Below are 16,878 nucleotides of genomic sequence, written 5' to 3' on the forward strand. Positions count from 1 at the left end.
AGTGGGTAGCACCGATGCCTCACAAAAAGAAGGTCCTGGGTTCGATCCCCAGGTGGGGCGGTGCTCCGAGTGCTCCGGTTTCCTCACACAGTCCAAAGACTTGCAAGTGAGGTGAATTGGAGGTACAAAATTGTCCATGACTGTGTTCAATATGGCCTTGTGTGAACTGATGAGCCTTGTGTAATGAATGAGTACAGTTCCTGTCATGAATGTACCCAATGTGTGTAAAACATGACGTTAAAATCCTAATAAACAAACAAACTTCTTAATATTACAAGACAATTTGAATTATCTGTAATATGTACTGAGTGTTACACACTTTGGTTACATTAATGACAGAACAGGTAGTTACAAGTTCACCTCACTTGTGTGTCTTTGGACTGTGGGAGGCAACCAGAGCTCCTGGAGGACACCCACGCAGGCACGGGGAGAACATGCAAACTCCACACAGAAAGGACCCAGACCACTCCACCTGTGGATCGAACCCCATGAATTATTAAAGCATTAGTATCAAAGCAAGTGTAGCATATGCCGGAGAAATCAGCACCTGAAAAACACGTGTCCTGCCTGGCTTGACTCTGCATACAAGTAAAAGCTTGCTGTGCAAAAAAGAAGAGAAGTTTTTGCTTTAAAATAAAGCAGGTACATCTTTGTTGCACAGGGGCCTCTAAGCTTATGGCACTGTAAAGCTTATCTGACTGTGGACAGTGTCACTCAAGTTCCAGCAGCCTCTAATTCATTAAAGACCCCTTTTAGTGGTTCTTGAATCACAATCTCAAGACTGCAATGACATGCACGTGCCTTTCGACATTTTTGACTTTAACAGTTTGCTAACAGTCACATGCCTCCAAAAATGTACAATCTGAATCATGCCCCTTTAAGCAGAGACTTCCTGTGTTCGTCACTGTGCTTTTGCTTCTCCAGACTTTCAACATGCAAATGCACCACACAGCAGGTTTTGAATACATTAACAGTAAAATGTGGCTACTACAGAGGAAGTGGTGAATGTACAGATACAATTTTACCAGTAAATTTGTTCTGCCCTGTTTTTATTAATGGTGATAGCTAGCATACGTTTATATATAAAGAGAAGTCGAGAAAGTAACAGCAGAATGTTTGTGGACACCAGACAGCTGAAGATCATAAATGCAAACTAAACATGATTCTTTGCTGCTATAACAGGCTCCTATTATCTGGAGCAGATCCTTTGAAGATTTTGGGAAAATCTACTTTGATTTACTGAGTGATTTATCCACCACAGTAAACCTGGGTACCGATGTTGTGCAATAAGCTCTGGCCTGATTGCCCTTCCTATTTATCCCAAAGGTGTTGAATGAGGTTGAGGCCAGGGCTTTGTGCAGGCCAGTTAAGTTCCTCCACATATTTGACTTTAAATGTCTAAAACAGGTAAATGCCGTTACCAAACTGTCGCCAAGGGCAATTAGGTGGTACCCTAGCTGACCTTACCTCGCTCAGACATGGCCAGTTGATTCCTTAAAGAGTCTGTCCAGGCGTTTGTCTTGCATAATAGACTGCTGTGCCACATAAGCACTACTTGATTTAAGAATCAGCAATGCTGCCACCTCACTGGAAAGTAACACGCTTCACCACAGGTCGTCACACTGTTAAACACAATGTACACTCTAAGAATTTTTATTATCAGATTACTGTAGGGCGTGTAAACCCAGTAATCAGATTATTACAAAATCTGTTTTTATGCAGTCATCCGAAAATTTTGTTCTCTCTGTTTACGACGGCATATTGTTTGAACAAACAGCAACTCTGTTTACTTACTGTCAATTACTGCCTGTTTGCTTCCCTTGTTTGATATACAGCTGAACCTCCTGCTGGTCTGAACCCTTCAGGCTTGTCAGGATTGATTTAGGTTCTCCAAAGCACTTTTGTTGGAGCATGAACAAGGTCGAGATTCTGTAAGCTTTAAATACATGGTGGTCTTTTCCAAAATAAGTTGGGACATTTTGTAAAATGCAGTAAAAAGAAGAATTGTATTTTGTAAATATATATATATATACAGTGTATCACAAAAGTGAGTACACCCCTCACATTTCTGCAAATATTTCATTATATCTTTTCATGGGACAACACTATAGACATGAAACTTGGATATAACTTAGAGTAGTCAGTGTACAGCTTGTATAGCAGTGTAGATTTACTGTCTTCTGAAAATAACTCAACACACAGCCATTAATGTCTAAATAGCTGGCAACATAAGTGAGTACACCCCACAGTGAACATGTCCAATTTGTGCCCAAATGTGTCGTTGTCCCTCCCTGGTGTCATGTGTCAAGGTCCCAGGTGTAAATGGGGAGCAGGGCTGTTAAATTTGGTGTTTTGGGTACAATTCTCTCATACTGGCCACTGGATATTCAACATGGCACCTCATGGCAAAGAACTCTCTGAGAATGTGAGAAATAGAATTGTTGCTCTCCACAAAGATGGCCTGGGCTATAAGAAGATTGCTAACACCCTGAAACTGAGCTACAGCATGGTGGCCAAGGTCATACAGCGGTTTTCCAGGACAGGTTCCACTCGGAACAGGCTTCGCCAGGGTCGACCAAAGAAGTTGAGTCCACGTGTTCGGCGTCATATCCAGAGGTTGGCTTTAAAAAATAGACACATGAGTGCTGCCAGCATTGCTGCAGAGGTTGAAGACGTGGGAGGTCAGCCTGTCAGTGCTCAGACCATACGCCGCACACTACATCAACTCGGTCTGCATGGTCGTCATCCCAGAAGGAAGCTGACGCACAAGAAAGCCCGCAAACAGTTTGCTGAAGACAAGCAGTCCAAGAACATGGATTACTGGAATGCCCTGTGGTCTGACGAGACCAAGATAAACTTGTTTGGCTCAGATGGTGTCCAGCATGTGTGGCGGCGCCCTGGTGAGAAGTACCAAGACAACTGTATCTTGCCTACAGTCAAGCATGGTGTTGGTAGCATCATGGTCTTGGGCTGCATGAGTGTTGCTGGCACTGGGGAGCTGCAGTTCATTGAGGGAAACATGAATTCCAACATGTACTGTGACATTCTGAAACAGAGCATGATCCCCTCCCTTCGAAAACTGGGCCTCATGGCAGCTTTCCAACAGGATAACGACCCCAAACACAACCTCCAAGATGACAACTGCCTTGCTGAGGAAGCTGAAGGTAAAGGTGATGGACTAAACCCAATTGAGCACCTGTGGCGCATCCTCAAGTGGAAGGTGGAGGAGTTCAAGGTGTCTAACATCCACCAGCTCCGTGATGTCATCATGGAGGAGTGGAAGAAGATTCCAGTAGCAACCTGTGCAGCTCTGGTGAATTCCATGCCCAGGAGGGTTAAGGCAGTGCTGGATAATAATGGTGGTCACACAAAATATTGACACATTTGGGCACAATTTGGACATGTTCACTGTGGGGTGTACTCACTTATGTTGCCAGCCATTTAGACATTAATGGCTGTGTGTTGAGTTATTTTCAGAAGACAGTAAATCTACACTGCTATACAAGTTGTACACTGACTACTCTAAGTTATATCCAAGTTTTATTTCTAAAGTGTTGTCCCATGAAAAGATATAATGAAATATTTGCAGAAATGTGAGGGGTGTACTCACTTTTGTGATACACTGTATACTGTATATAAACATTTATAATTTGATGCCTGCAACACACTCCAGAAAGTTTAACCCATGTTTGGGGGCATGTTTAGCGCCTTTCCAATTAACAACTTCCTTAAAGTTATCTTCAGCCTTAATATCCTCCTGGCTTGGTCATCCAGTTTGGAGGAACAGTGTGATCTAGGCGAAGTGTTGGTAGTGCTGTGTGCTTTTTCAAACCCTTAAGCATCTTTTTCTTGTTCTGTTTTTTTCCACTCAGTGTATTTACAAAGGTCTTGGTCAAGCCAACAGACCGCTGCACCACCCAAACCCACGTTACCACGTGTTAACATATTAAGCAGTTGTATCAAAATATCATGGTTATTTTGGACAGATTTGCCAGATGGTTTACTTGCCACACATCAATTCCAGAAACAGAGCCTATGCAAACTCCATGCAAACAAGTTTGCATAGTATGTTTTAATGACGTGTCATGTCATTGATAATCTGTGCCGTCACCTCCAGGTTTTAAAGCACCAGTCTATACAATATTATAGAACAATTGCTTTGTGCTAAAATTTAGTATGTTGTGTTTCATTACAAATCATTTGATAAGCACAACAGGAACGGCATGATCTAGGCAAAGCTTTGGTAATGCTGTGTGTTTTTTCCCCACTCTGTATTTACAAATATGTTTAATAAAACTCTCATTGCTTGTCTCTCTCATTGCATGAACAGAATCTGTATGTAATTTATAACTCATGACTGGACTTATTGTCTTAGAGTATGAGTTGATGGTTTTATCTTTAGAAGCATTGTGTCATGTGATTAGACATATCTAGCCAAGACAGAAGGCTGTGGTTAAACTACCATGTTTAAGTAATAATGATCTTTTTCCTTAACGCCTGCTGCTACAGTTGATTTGTGCTGGTAAAACAACAGGTTTGGACATCAGGAGCAAGACTTTCATATGAGTAATAGTTTAATAATTTAGAACATACAGAAGACAGTCCTGAGACCGCACTATAGTAGGACTTTATGACTGTTAGTGCATACTAGGTGAGATGTAGTCATACATAGTTGTTTTTGTAAGGGACTGGATAATTATGGGGATATTTAATCATGTTTAAGGTAGGGCAGTTAGTTCAGATACAATTCCACTTTTATTTTCTGCATACCTACGTTCTGTGCATGTATGGGCACACACACTGGTTGAGTTCAGTTATTTAATAAACATCTATAGTCGGAGACCTTTTCATTTATTACAAGAATAAAACATACTGTAGGACTGGGTGATAGGACAATATCCAGTGATCAGTCATAATATTTTGATAATGTTCTATCCACTTTCTCTGTTGCAGGCTGTGGCTGTTTGTGTCTTTAATTTATTAGTTTATTTCAGTTTTTTTGGCCAACTTATTTATTTGTAAGTGGCCTGTCATAGTTAGTGTCTTTTAGCCACTGTATCATTTTACCTTGGTTAAAGAATATGTACTTGGGTTCTATTTCTCTCTTGCAGGGGCGTGACTTCACCTCTTGCTTCAGTAGCGAGGCGTGACCCGCCCCATTATAATTACCATGGTTTACTGTAATTGTTCCTACATTAAGTCAATTATGTTAATTTAAAATGTAAAAAAAGCTTACTGCAGGTGCTTGGGTGACGCAGCGGTTAATTACGCTACCCTACCACCCCTGAGATGCGGGTTTGAATCTCAGCAGTGCTATCGGCTGGCCAATGTCTTTGGTGTGGGGTGGTGTGAATGACTGAAGCTTCGCAATGCATTGGAAGGCAGGAATGCTCTGGACAGAACTCTCACCTTTACATAGCCTATTATATCTGACACCAGGCCACACCTTTTTCTTATACGTGTATTTCATAATCTCTTCCATATTGTTACTAATGACGAAAAGTTTATTTGCTTTGCATGTTCATTTCTGATTTTTTATTTTTATTATTAATTAATTCATTAATTAATTCTTTTTAATTTAATTTTTTATTTGTATTTTTTATTCAAATATAGACTTTAAATATTGGATTTTGTTTCAATATCTTACTGGGAGAGTAAGTCACTACCCAAAAAGACATTTTTATGACCTATTGTAACATCTTTACCAGTATTTATAAAGTAAGAAAGCTTACCAGCTACAGAGTTTTTGGGTGTAGTGTAAACATTATGCCCTTCTATTAACATCTAAGATAAATGTGGTGTCTCAGAACAGAGCTCACTGAGCGTTGTAGCAGCAGCACCGGCGGTGGCAGTATTGGTGCTGGAGCTGTGGGTCTGAGTCATGGACCCTGAGCTGGAGGAAAAGATGGAGAGCTCTTGGACTTTGCTGTCATGGCTAGCTTCATGTGTGATGGTGTTTGGTGGCGCTGTGCCTTACATTCCCCAGTACCAGGAGATCCAGAAAAGCAACAACACAGAGGGCTTCTCCACCCGTGTGTGTCTGGTGTTGCTCATCGCCAACATACTTCGCATCTTCTTCTGGTGAGTGCAGAAAAAATTTCACATTCAAACACTGCTGACATCTCAATAGAGGAGGAATGGCCAAAAGCATGTGGACTGATTAAGTTTAGGTGTGTCAGACACATTCAATGCTAACAACTGTATAATATGAATTATATAAAAAAAATGATGTTTTTAACTTTAAGGAAGACCATTTTCTGTTCCAGCATTAGTAGAACATGGCAAAATTCTCACAGACACTAAAATGATGCCTAAATCTTGAAGTACTTGCACAGCCTGCTATAACCTTTTTACTATGTGTTTTTACAACCACAAGTCGTGCAGTGTTACTGACATGTAATGCATTCATGTGTTTGTTTTTATGCAGGGTGGGAAAGCAGTTTGAGCTCACATTGCTTCTGCAAAGTGTTGTGATGATATTGACCATGTTAGCCATGCTGCACCTCTGCTGCAGCGTCCAGACCAGCAACCGTGTCAGTACCAAACAGCACCGCATCACAGGTAATGATACTTCCTTTGTATTTGGTTACAAAAGCTACATCCTTCCACCAAGACTAATTTACAAAAATGATACATATCTTACACGTCTGAGATTTTACAAACTACAACTGCAAGAAGTGTTTCTTTTTTCATTTATTTATCTTTACTTTTTTCTAAAAATTGATTTAGTAGACATACATAGACAAACTCTCATGACAGTGCAGCAGTTGCAGAATGGGTAACAATTACTGTACTAATGCACTAATGTCTAGAGGCAACTTAGTGCCGTCAGCCCACCTACCAGCTTGTTTTCTGGGATATGGAGGGAAACTGGAGTATCTGGGTGAGACCCATGCAGGCATTTTAAACAAAGTGAGCAGAGGCAAGAATCAAACCCAGGTCTGTTGGAACCTGGAGCTGTGCAGCACTCACACCACCTGCTACACCACCGCAGTCCAGCGTCAGAAACGCATGAAATGATCAAATACAAAATCAGTATTCAGGTTTTACCATAAGAGGGTGCCCTAGAACTAAGACAAGTATTATTGAAACCTAGGTCATTTTACTTCATTCTATTCTCTTTTCATCCCACTCTGGTGAATTTTCGAGTATAATGTAAAAAACAATCTAAAATTAAATAAATAAAGCAACCTAATTATAGAACTTAACCAACAATCATTACTACACTACACATCACTGTTATTGTCTTAATTTGATCATCCACTAATGCTTAACTAAAAAGCACTGTTGACCTGCTGGTAATGTTTTGGTAGTAGATACTATCAGATATACTGCACTTAAAGATTGTTTTCATTCACTTTAACGTTGTCAGGGTTGCGCTATGTCCGGTTTCACCAGGGAAAACTGGACGCAAGACAGGAATATCCAGTCTTAGGCTTCGGCAATCCACACTTTAGACTTAGCCCATCAGGTCTGTTTAGACACCCGTATGGCTGATAACACTGCTACGATTTAAGCCTAGATCAACAGCTGCAACACTTTTGCCAAATTAGTCAGACCCACAGTAACCCCAGACCTGGCTGAAGCGGTGATAAATCACACAATGAATAAATGATTATCATTATCTGATTTCTTGCATTAAACTGACTATGGTGTGCATGTAAACAAACACTGCACCACTATCCCATCTCTGGGCTTTTATTTATTGTTGGGTTGTTGTTGTTGGTAGGTGTGTAAAGCTCAGCATAAAGCTGTCTCTTAGGTCTGACTAACTCACTGAAACAGAACCCTAAGAATGAATGTGACATGTTGATTGGTCAGGTCTCATGCTCAGGGTTGAGATGTGAGAATGATCTGAGGCAGCTGACTGATACCTCAGGAGTCACACAAAAGAAAGCCGACCGAGTTCATGCAGGGTCAGTGTAGTGTAGCAATGATTGATATTAAATTTACACCCCAGTTGATTGGGTTTCTCCATGTACAGGAACAGGTTTAATCTAAGTCAGGCTTTTATTAGCCTTGGAATCAGACAGCACCCTGATACACCTGTCAGCCTGATGGATTGGAGTTAAGTCAAAGTTACAGTCCCAGCAGTTCTCTCAGTTCACCATTAGATGTTGGTGGCAGTAGTAGTAAATGTTTGTGTGCTAATGTATTCCTGTCAGTGTAAACGTGTGCGTGTGTCTGTGTGTATGTGCGGACTCAAAAATAAGTGGACATTATGACCATGAACTTGTGGGACAAATGACTTTCCCATTACAAAAGAATGGGTTTTAATACTGTAGCGACAGTAAGAGTTTCTGCTGCTTTCTCACAAGATTTTAAAATGTCTTTATGGTAATTAATGCCCGTTTAGTCTAAAGAGCATTTGTGAGTTCAGGCAGAGTTGTTGGATTAGAAGGCCTGGCTCACAAACAACATTCCAACTCATTCCAAGGCATTTGTTAGGTTAAACTCAGGGCTCTGTGCAAACCACTATTGCTTTTTTCTTTATTTTATAAAGTTCAGTGGCTAAAACATGTAAACTTAGTTGCAAATTAAAATAAACAAATCAATATGGCTGATGTTTAAAAAAAAAATACATATTTTTATTTGCATTTTGCGATCTTGTTATTTCCAATTCCGTTTCTCAGAGCTTCTATAGGAAAGTTATGGTGTCTGCTTACAGCTGGAGAATGAAAACAGATGTACTGATGAACACATGCAGGGTGGGTTAGAACCAGAATAGCTCAGAACATTGGACCCTTCCTTCTGTTGGTCATCTGAGACCCCCATGGTTTACATAGTGTATTCCACAGGCAGTGTATGTCTTACAGGCCACCTACCCTACCCTCATCTGATGCCATTGTTGCTTACACCCAGACACTTTCTGTCTTGCAGTGCCTCTGACAACATGTAATACTTTAACACAGTAAAGGAAAAAAGTATTAATTTATTTTAATTCAAGTATTTTTGTTTTTGTTTGTTAAGCTAACAGTGCATATATCCACTTTATTTATTAATGTGAATAAAATATGCATTAATAAGCATAAACAAATATATGTTTGAAACTAATTTAACAAGGTAATGTGATTGTCATATGAGTCAGTCAGTGTTTTTTTTTTACTTCATTTACATTCACCAGTACGTGCCTGAATTAACGAAATGTCTCCCTCTAGTGTTCATAAGCAGTAGTTACATTATGTAGGCTTACATGTACTGTGGATAAACCACTTTATTTAGAATGCCAGTTATTACACACTTAAGACGATGCTATAAAGTAATTCGTTTTATTTGTAAAGACACTTAATTGGCGTCAGTACTGCTAAAGGAAGTTCAAACTCTTATTAAAACAAAGTCTATATTTTTCTTACTGTAACAAATAGTGTAATGTTTTAATATTTGGAGGAACAATGAAATGAAATTGTTAAAGCAGTATAATAAAAAATCACACAGGTTAGGTCTGGACACTTGAAGCTTGAATTTATTTACATCTTTGTATCTAGTTTACCCCAGAATTATTAGTACCCTACATAAAGATGGGTAGAAAGTACATTTACATTTAAAATAATGTAATGTAGTGATATAGACTAAATACAAATAATTTAAATAACAAAATGAAGCAAACATTTTCTTTTATAAATATGATGCAACAGAGAGGCACATTTACCTTAATTACCTTCATTTATTTATTCTCTAGTGTGGTAAAGACTAGAGAATACACTAATTAAATAAGCCGTAAGTGTGGTGGCTGTCAAAGATAGCTACATGTCTAAAAAATGACCACAATAACAATTGGGTCAATAACTGGAATTGGCCTGTGAGGACCAAAAAGACAAAAATAACAAGGTTATGCGGAAAATAACATAATCCTCTTTTATATGGTGAAGAATCTATGATGTTTTGAAGCTTTTTTATTTCAAGTAACCTAGGAACTTTGTTAGAATAATAGAAATGATGGACTCCATAAATCAAAGTATTGTAGCGTCGGCACAGGCTTTACCCAGAAAGCCTTGCGGCAGTGGTGTCTAAGCTCACCGTAGCCGTGTATCCCGTTGTTGGGAGTGGGGTGGCTGCGGTGAGGGTTGGGTAAGTAGCTTATATGTTTGTCTGTTGTATGAATGTATGTGTGTATGAATGGGTGTCTGTCCCTAAACCACTGAATGAACTGCCAAAGGCAGCTCGCTCGCGGCCCTGACGCTATCCTTCCTGCTCGCCGGCGCCACAGTATTAACAAAAATATTTCTGTCAAGAAACTGCGTTTTGGTTTGATTTTTAAGCAAAACAGTAATCCAATAATCCAAAATTTTCAAATCATAAATAGTTCAATGTGGGGCGCTTGGGTGGCACAGTGGGTTACTGAGGAAAGTTCAGACTCTTGGCTCTTGAATATGAACTGTATTATTGAACTGGCTGGACAGCCAACAAACACAGTTGTCTGTTTCTGAGGCAGGTTAGTTGACAGGGTTCCTTATTGTTGTTGCAAATGCGCCCTCTGCTGGCTGGTCGAGGTGCCTGCACGAGGAGTGACTGAGACTCCAGTGTCTTTGTCTGGTGGGTGAAAAGATGCTACAGGAAACTGTGTGTGTAGTCAGCAGAAGAATTACAATCAAGAATCAAAATAATCAGCTCAATTAGAATAAAAAAAATGGTTAAATGATTACAGAATGTTGTGGTGGCACTTTTGCCATGACCAGACCTGTCCTGACCTAAACCCTAAATTCTGATTCATGGTTTTGTTCAAGACACATTTTTAAATGATTGTATTCAGACTTGAGCTAAAATGAAAACATTTCACAGGAAAATGAATAAACTACTGAATATTAGGTACCAAGTAAAATTAAAATAAACACATTCTCTGCATTGATACAATAATACCGCTGGCTTGTTCATGTGTACTAGTTTTATGTTTTCATTTCATATTAATTATATAGTAAACAGAAAATACCAGATGTGCCCTTTATGACGTTTCTACTCTTGACTCAGCAGTAGTCTAAAAATCGAATTAGTTTAAAATCGAATGTGTGTGTGATAAAACCAGTGCAGTAAAAAAAAAAAAACGTATCAGCATCCTTTTTCCGATACGTGTCCTCTAGAGAGCTGACTTGTGAATAAATAAAGTGTTGCTTTGACCTTCAGTCATGTTCAGTTCTCTCTTGGTACTGACAGACTGTTGACATGACAGCTGTGACACAGCACAGATGGATAAGTAATGAGATCCTCCAGGGTTCTGTATCTTTAGGTCATATCACAATAGTCCAGAATGGACTTTAGCATGGACATTACTGCGCTACATTAGAGCAGAAGGTGATTCTGAGGTTGGAACCTGTGGTATATGTTAATCACGTTAACATGCATTGAGATGTTTTTGAGGGTACCATACTTCAGGTCTTGTGCATACAAACACAGCTTATGACAAATTAGACCACTTAGGGGGATAAATAGTTTTTTTAATAACTTTCAACTACTTGTTAATTTTAGTATTAATTAAAAGATTGAAAAGTAAAATAATTGAAGTGCTGCTTTGCTAAAAAAAAGGAAGGAAGGAAAAATGTACTTCAACATTTCCAGCACAGAGCAGTACAGTGTGACATCTGTAACCATGATAAGGTGACAGCACCAGTATGGCAGCTGAATTTTAAAACTACAGTACACAGACCTCTGACTTCTGGATTTCTTTTCTTGTCTTTTATCATTGCTGTCTTTTTTCTTCCTTCCATTTCCCCCCTCACTCACTGTAAACCCATTAAAAGCGAGGCAGCACCGTCCATCACAGCTGATGAGCAGATACTGTACGTCCATGTAGTATTTCATTAGCTACATGTTGAATGGCCAGCATTTCGGACAGCCGTGAATTGTTCAGTCAGAGAGCTCTGACAAACGAATGGAAGGGGTGGTGGGTACTTTCCTGAGTCATATCCAGCTGTGTGTCTATTACAGAAGCAGTAATGAGAAAGATTGGTGCAACTTCTACCCACTGTGAGTCCTGCAGACTGTGGAATAGAACTGTGAGGCCAGAATTACGGAGCAAGTAACAAGGGACACAAGAAAACGTTGAGTTCTGCTATTGATTTTCTTATTTTATCCATGTAGTTATGTGGGTCATTGTGACTGACAGACCAGAATTGGAAATAATTTTCTGTTACTCACGTTGTGAGGTCTTTTTTCTTTACCAGAATGTATGGGTTATCTTTTAAAATCAAATTAATTCAAAGTTTATTTGTCACTTGGCCATTAAGGAGGAAAATCAACTTATGTTTTCCCTGTTCTTTAATAAATGAGCAGCAGCAGGAATGTCATATATTAATAAAACCTGCCAGCTTCTAGTTTCGCTTTAGCATTCATGTGATTCAGTGTGGACGTTTGTGAAAGCCCAGGAGGATCAGTGGCTGTCTAATGGGAGTAAATACCCGACAGAAGAGAAATGTCTGATTTCTTACAAGCTCCGTTACACACATGACTATCGTATCATATTGTATCATATCATATGAAGCAGAGAAAGGAATCAGTTAATTGTCTCTTAATTTTTTTAATTGGTAATTGAGCCAGATATGTCTTTGTATGTAACCTACAGTGATGCAATTAGTGATATTCCATGCCACAAAACGTCGTTACCTATTTAACTCCTCAACTATTGCAAATCAGCTTAGATTTAATTATTTTGTCCAGTTTGATGATTTAAAGGTTCTATGATATAAGGATGCTCTTTAGACGTTAAAATACACCATAGAAGAGGTGGCAACTGGAGTACCTGATGAAAACGAACACAGAACGTGTGATACTCCTTACACACAGCGACTGGAGGTTAGGATGTTACCTTGTTTTCCAGAATTTAGGAAGCGTAACATCTATTTTGCTAGCTGTTACACCATGTCACTTCTAAACTTGCTCCCAGTTTAGTGAAAAGAGTCACTTTAATTTTTTAACTTTCATAAAATACAAGCGCCTATATTGTATTTATTGGTAGCTGGTACATGCAACACTAGTTTGGGCAGCACGGTGGCTAAGTGGGTAGCACTGTCGCCTCACAGCAAGAAGGTCCTGGGTTTGATCCCCAGGTGGGGCGGTGGAGTTTGCATGTTCTCCCTGTGTCTGCGTGGGTTTCCTCCGGGTGCTCCGGTTTCCTCCCACAGTCCAAAGACATGAAAGTGAGGTGAATTGGAGACACTAAATTGGGGAAGGGTGTGGTCATGTGTGTGATGCTGGCATTTCCAGTCTGCATATTCTTACACCTTGGATTTAATTGATGAGGGTACAACCAAGGCCTGTTTCATACCCTAGTAAATAGATAAATCAATGTATTAATAAAAACATTAAGAAATAAATAGGTAAAATGATAATTACTTTAAGAAGATGTCAGATGGAAACATGTATATTCCTAACCTTTTTATTTTAAGTCTTGCAGTAACTAACCCTAGTTTTTCTTCACTGTCTTGATAAGATTGTTAAGGGCTCTGGATAATAATAAATGCGCTAGTTAAAACATGTATAAATGCTGGACTTTAGTGTTATTGGGTTAGTCGTGCCCTTGTTACTACATCTACTGGGGACTGTTAGGGGTCACACTGCTCCACCCACTCTGACAGTGTAACAGATAGATGTGTTGCTCTTCTACCTCCATCCCTGTTGTCTTTATTTCTATGATGAATCACTCTGGCCTGCCCTCAGCACAACCCCATCACCACACCCCACTGCGGTCTGTTTTTCACACTCATTTTCCTTCACCTTTATCTGCAACTTCCTCCATTCCACTTCCACTGGACTATTTAATGACCATTTCCTTCTGATTTTCACTCTCTCACATCTCCGAGGTAATGGGTCGGGGCTGACTGTGTTGCCTTGGGCAAGCACGGGCATGAGAGATACACATGTGCATTGTTTGAGCATGAAGGGCTTTCTAAACACCAAAAATAACAAAACCATATCACAATTATTTGCACACAGTTATTTAGTATTTTTTTGCAGTCTCTCTTTGCCAAGATAACAACACAAATCCAATAGTTCTCCTCAATAAAGAATCATTCCAGATCCTCCAGGCTCCTAGGTTGTCTCTTATAGACTTTCTTTCTCATGCTTTTGTGGGGTTTCGATCAGGTGACTCTTCATGCCGAAAGCTTGATTCTGTAATCACTGAAGCTACATGGAGTTCATGGTGTCCTGTATTTCTGAATGACCCTTATTTGACCAAATTTAATAACAGAGATTCAGTTCCACCCTATTTGAAACCAATGGCCTATTGTTTTTGTTGACAAGAAGTGCAGTTTGTGTTTGTGACCAAATAACCTGGTTTCAACTTCTGTTCCAGTTTAGTGTTCAGTAGTTTTTAGTGAACACAAAGTTCACTATGTGGTTTGGTAAAATATTTAACTTAACATACCTTAGTGTGTTGGCCTGAAGGTGGCATCTTATTGTTCAACGGTTATTTTTTAAAATGCAATGATTTTTAGGGTTTTTGAACCTGTTAGGGTTAGGGTTTTTGGATACCATCCTTACCACCCCCCTCCCCTATTTAATGCATAGAGGCAAAGCTGCAAGTTAATTTCACCTCATGGTGTTATAGTTGATATGAGTATTTTTAATTTTTATTCAGGTCACTTTTTAAGCCATTTCCCAGTGTTCCTGAATGTGTGTAGGGATTTCCCCCGTGTTAGCTCATATTTATACCTCAGTAAAACATGAGGTTACTTAAGATTTCCTTAACAGGCGCCCAGGTGGCGCAGCGGGATATTCCACTAGCACACCAGAGCCAAGACTCTGAACTCCTCAGTTTGAAACTTGGCGTTGCCATCGGTCGGCTGGGCGCCATCTAGCTGGCATAATTGGCAGTGCCTGCAGCAGACATGTTTCTGCTAGGGCGGGATAACCGGACTATGTGGGTGGGGTCTTCTAACGCTGTGTAAGGACCCTGATTAGCAGCTAGAGAGGCGGCTGTGCAGAATGCATGGGTGAAAAAGGGTTCCGCTAAGGGCTGCATGCAGGTCGGAGGAGGCGTGAGCAGCTAAATACGAACCTCGACTGCAGTCAGGGATGCCCCAGCAGCGGAAGACAAATTGACTATGCTAAATTGGGAGAAAATAGGAGAAAATGCATAAACAAAATAGGCAAAAAAAAGATTTCCTTAAGACTTGAAAAAGTAAAATAGAAATGGAAACATGCTTCATTTACATGTGTAAATTCAAATCTTTTGGGGTTTTAGTAATTGCCACGTTTTTTTTTTATATCACAATTGCTTCAATTATCCGTTTAAATCATCCTATTTGTAGCATAAAAGTGCGCTAGAGTTGAGCTAGGACTGACTGTAACACAATTCTTCTAGTCAGCTTTTACCATTGCTGTCTTTTTTGTTTGTTTATTTTTCTTTTTCCACTCCCACTGCTGATGGACCTTGGTGTCTCTTCAGCGGTGCCTGTAGGTGTTCTTATTCAAATGTGTATTTGAGTTTTGAGTGAGTTTCTGAGAAGTCAGCAAAGGAAAATGTGAATGTGCTGCATGTTTCTAACAGCTGCAGTTTAGAAAGCAACTCAGCAAGATCTTGTGGTAAAAAAAAAAATGACAGGCAGTTTATTAGCCTAGTTTCAACATGCCATCTGTGGTAATCATGGTAACACAATGCTGGACTATTTTGGAATACAATTTAGAAAACATTTTAGGCTACCAGGCCAGATTAGTTTTACATTAGGAGGGAAATAAATAATCTTACCAGTATCTGAATTAATGGAATATTATGTTGATGTATGTATTTTTTTTCTACTTTATTTATGCATTTTCTCCCAATTTAGTGCAGTCAATTTGTCTGCTGGGGGATCCCTGATTGCATTTGAGGTGGGTATATTGCTGCCCACACCTCCTCCGCAGCCCTTTGCGGAACCCTTTTTCACCTATGCACTCTGCACAGGCGCCTCTCTATCTGCCAGCCAGGGTCCTTACACATCGTTTGAATACCCCACCCCCTAGCAGAACCGTGTCTGCAGCAGGCACTGCTAGTTATGCCCACTAGATGCCGCCCAGCTGACCGGTGGCAACGCTAAGTTTCGAACCGAGGAGTTTAGAATCTTGGTGCTAGCAGAATATCCCACTGCGCCACCTGGGCGCTTGATGTATGTATTTTTAACCAGCACTATCTATTACAGCTGTTACCACATCTGTATTGTATGTGTGATTAATCTATTCAAGTTTAATTTCATTTCTGCAACTAATTTTTTTAGGAACATGTAGGGAATCAGAGCGTCTGACATTTCTGCTTTTTAGAATGTCAAACATTTGTGAGGCCGCTGCATGGAGTTACAAAATTAAATGCCTAGATTTTTAAACTGGATAGGAAAGTGCCTGGAGCTGATGAGATGTGCTTTAATCCCAGGGAGTACTTAGCTCTTTAGGTACACAGAGAGAAGAATAGGAAAGGTGACTGGGTATGGAAAGTAGCTCCTCTTCAGATCTGCAGATGAAGTAGTTTGCAAACTGGAAGTAAAGAAAAAAACTTGAAACACAAAGGGACAGTGAAGTTATCCGGGTCCTAAATGGGTTGGGTGGGTGTAGGTTAATATCCTAACCCTGCAGGCAGGTGTAACTTTGTGCAGGGCAGGTAGGTTCATATGTGGGTAGATATTGACCGTGTTTTTATGCTTGGTCTGCCAGCATCCTTGGTGGAGGTGGAATATAAGCTCTGAATGGAAGAATATACCCACCCTGTTATGCTCTGAGGTTAGAGTCTGACTGGATTCAACTCAGATGTAACAGACTGTAGCAAATAAACAGAAAAAAAGCTTCCTCCACTTTATCTTTATCATCTTTGGCATTTTTGTATTCAGAATGATCTCATCCATTAATTTTTAGAAGATTAATGTACAAAACCCCTAAGTGACTAGGATGCAAGATGAGGAATACAAAAATCCATGCATA

General features: G+C 39.8%; 1 protein-coding gene across 2 annotated transcripts in view; it reads left to right on the forward strand.

Moving 5' to 3' along the window:
• The window catches only part of si:dkey-246g23.2 (solute carrier family 66 member 2), a 44,824-nt gene that overhangs the window by 1,134 nt on the left and 26,812 nt on the right, over positions 1 to 16,878 (forward strand). Inside the window, exons 3-4 of one of the 2 annotated variants that reach the window (XM_063004776.1) lie at positions 5,813 to 6,081; positions 6,428 to 6,561. In XM_063004776.1, coding sequence (XP_062860846.1) covers positions 5,882 to 6,081; positions 6,428 to 6,561 — 334 coding nt within the window. In that variant the 5' untranslated portion in view covers positions 5,813 to 5,881. Of the gene's footprint in view, positions 1 to 5,807; positions 6,082 to 6,427; positions 6,562 to 16,878 lie in introns of both variants that reach the window. The other variant, XM_063004774.1, reaches the window with a different exon arrangement.

This window comes from Trichomycterus rosablanca, chromosome 11, assembly GCF_030014385.1.
Source record: "Trichomycterus rosablanca isolate fTriRos1 chromosome 11, fTriRos1.hap1, whole genome shotgun sequence".
NCBI classification, from domain to species: domain Eukaryota; kingdom Metazoa; phylum Chordata; class Actinopteri; order Siluriformes; family Trichomycteridae; genus Trichomycterus; species Trichomycterus rosablanca.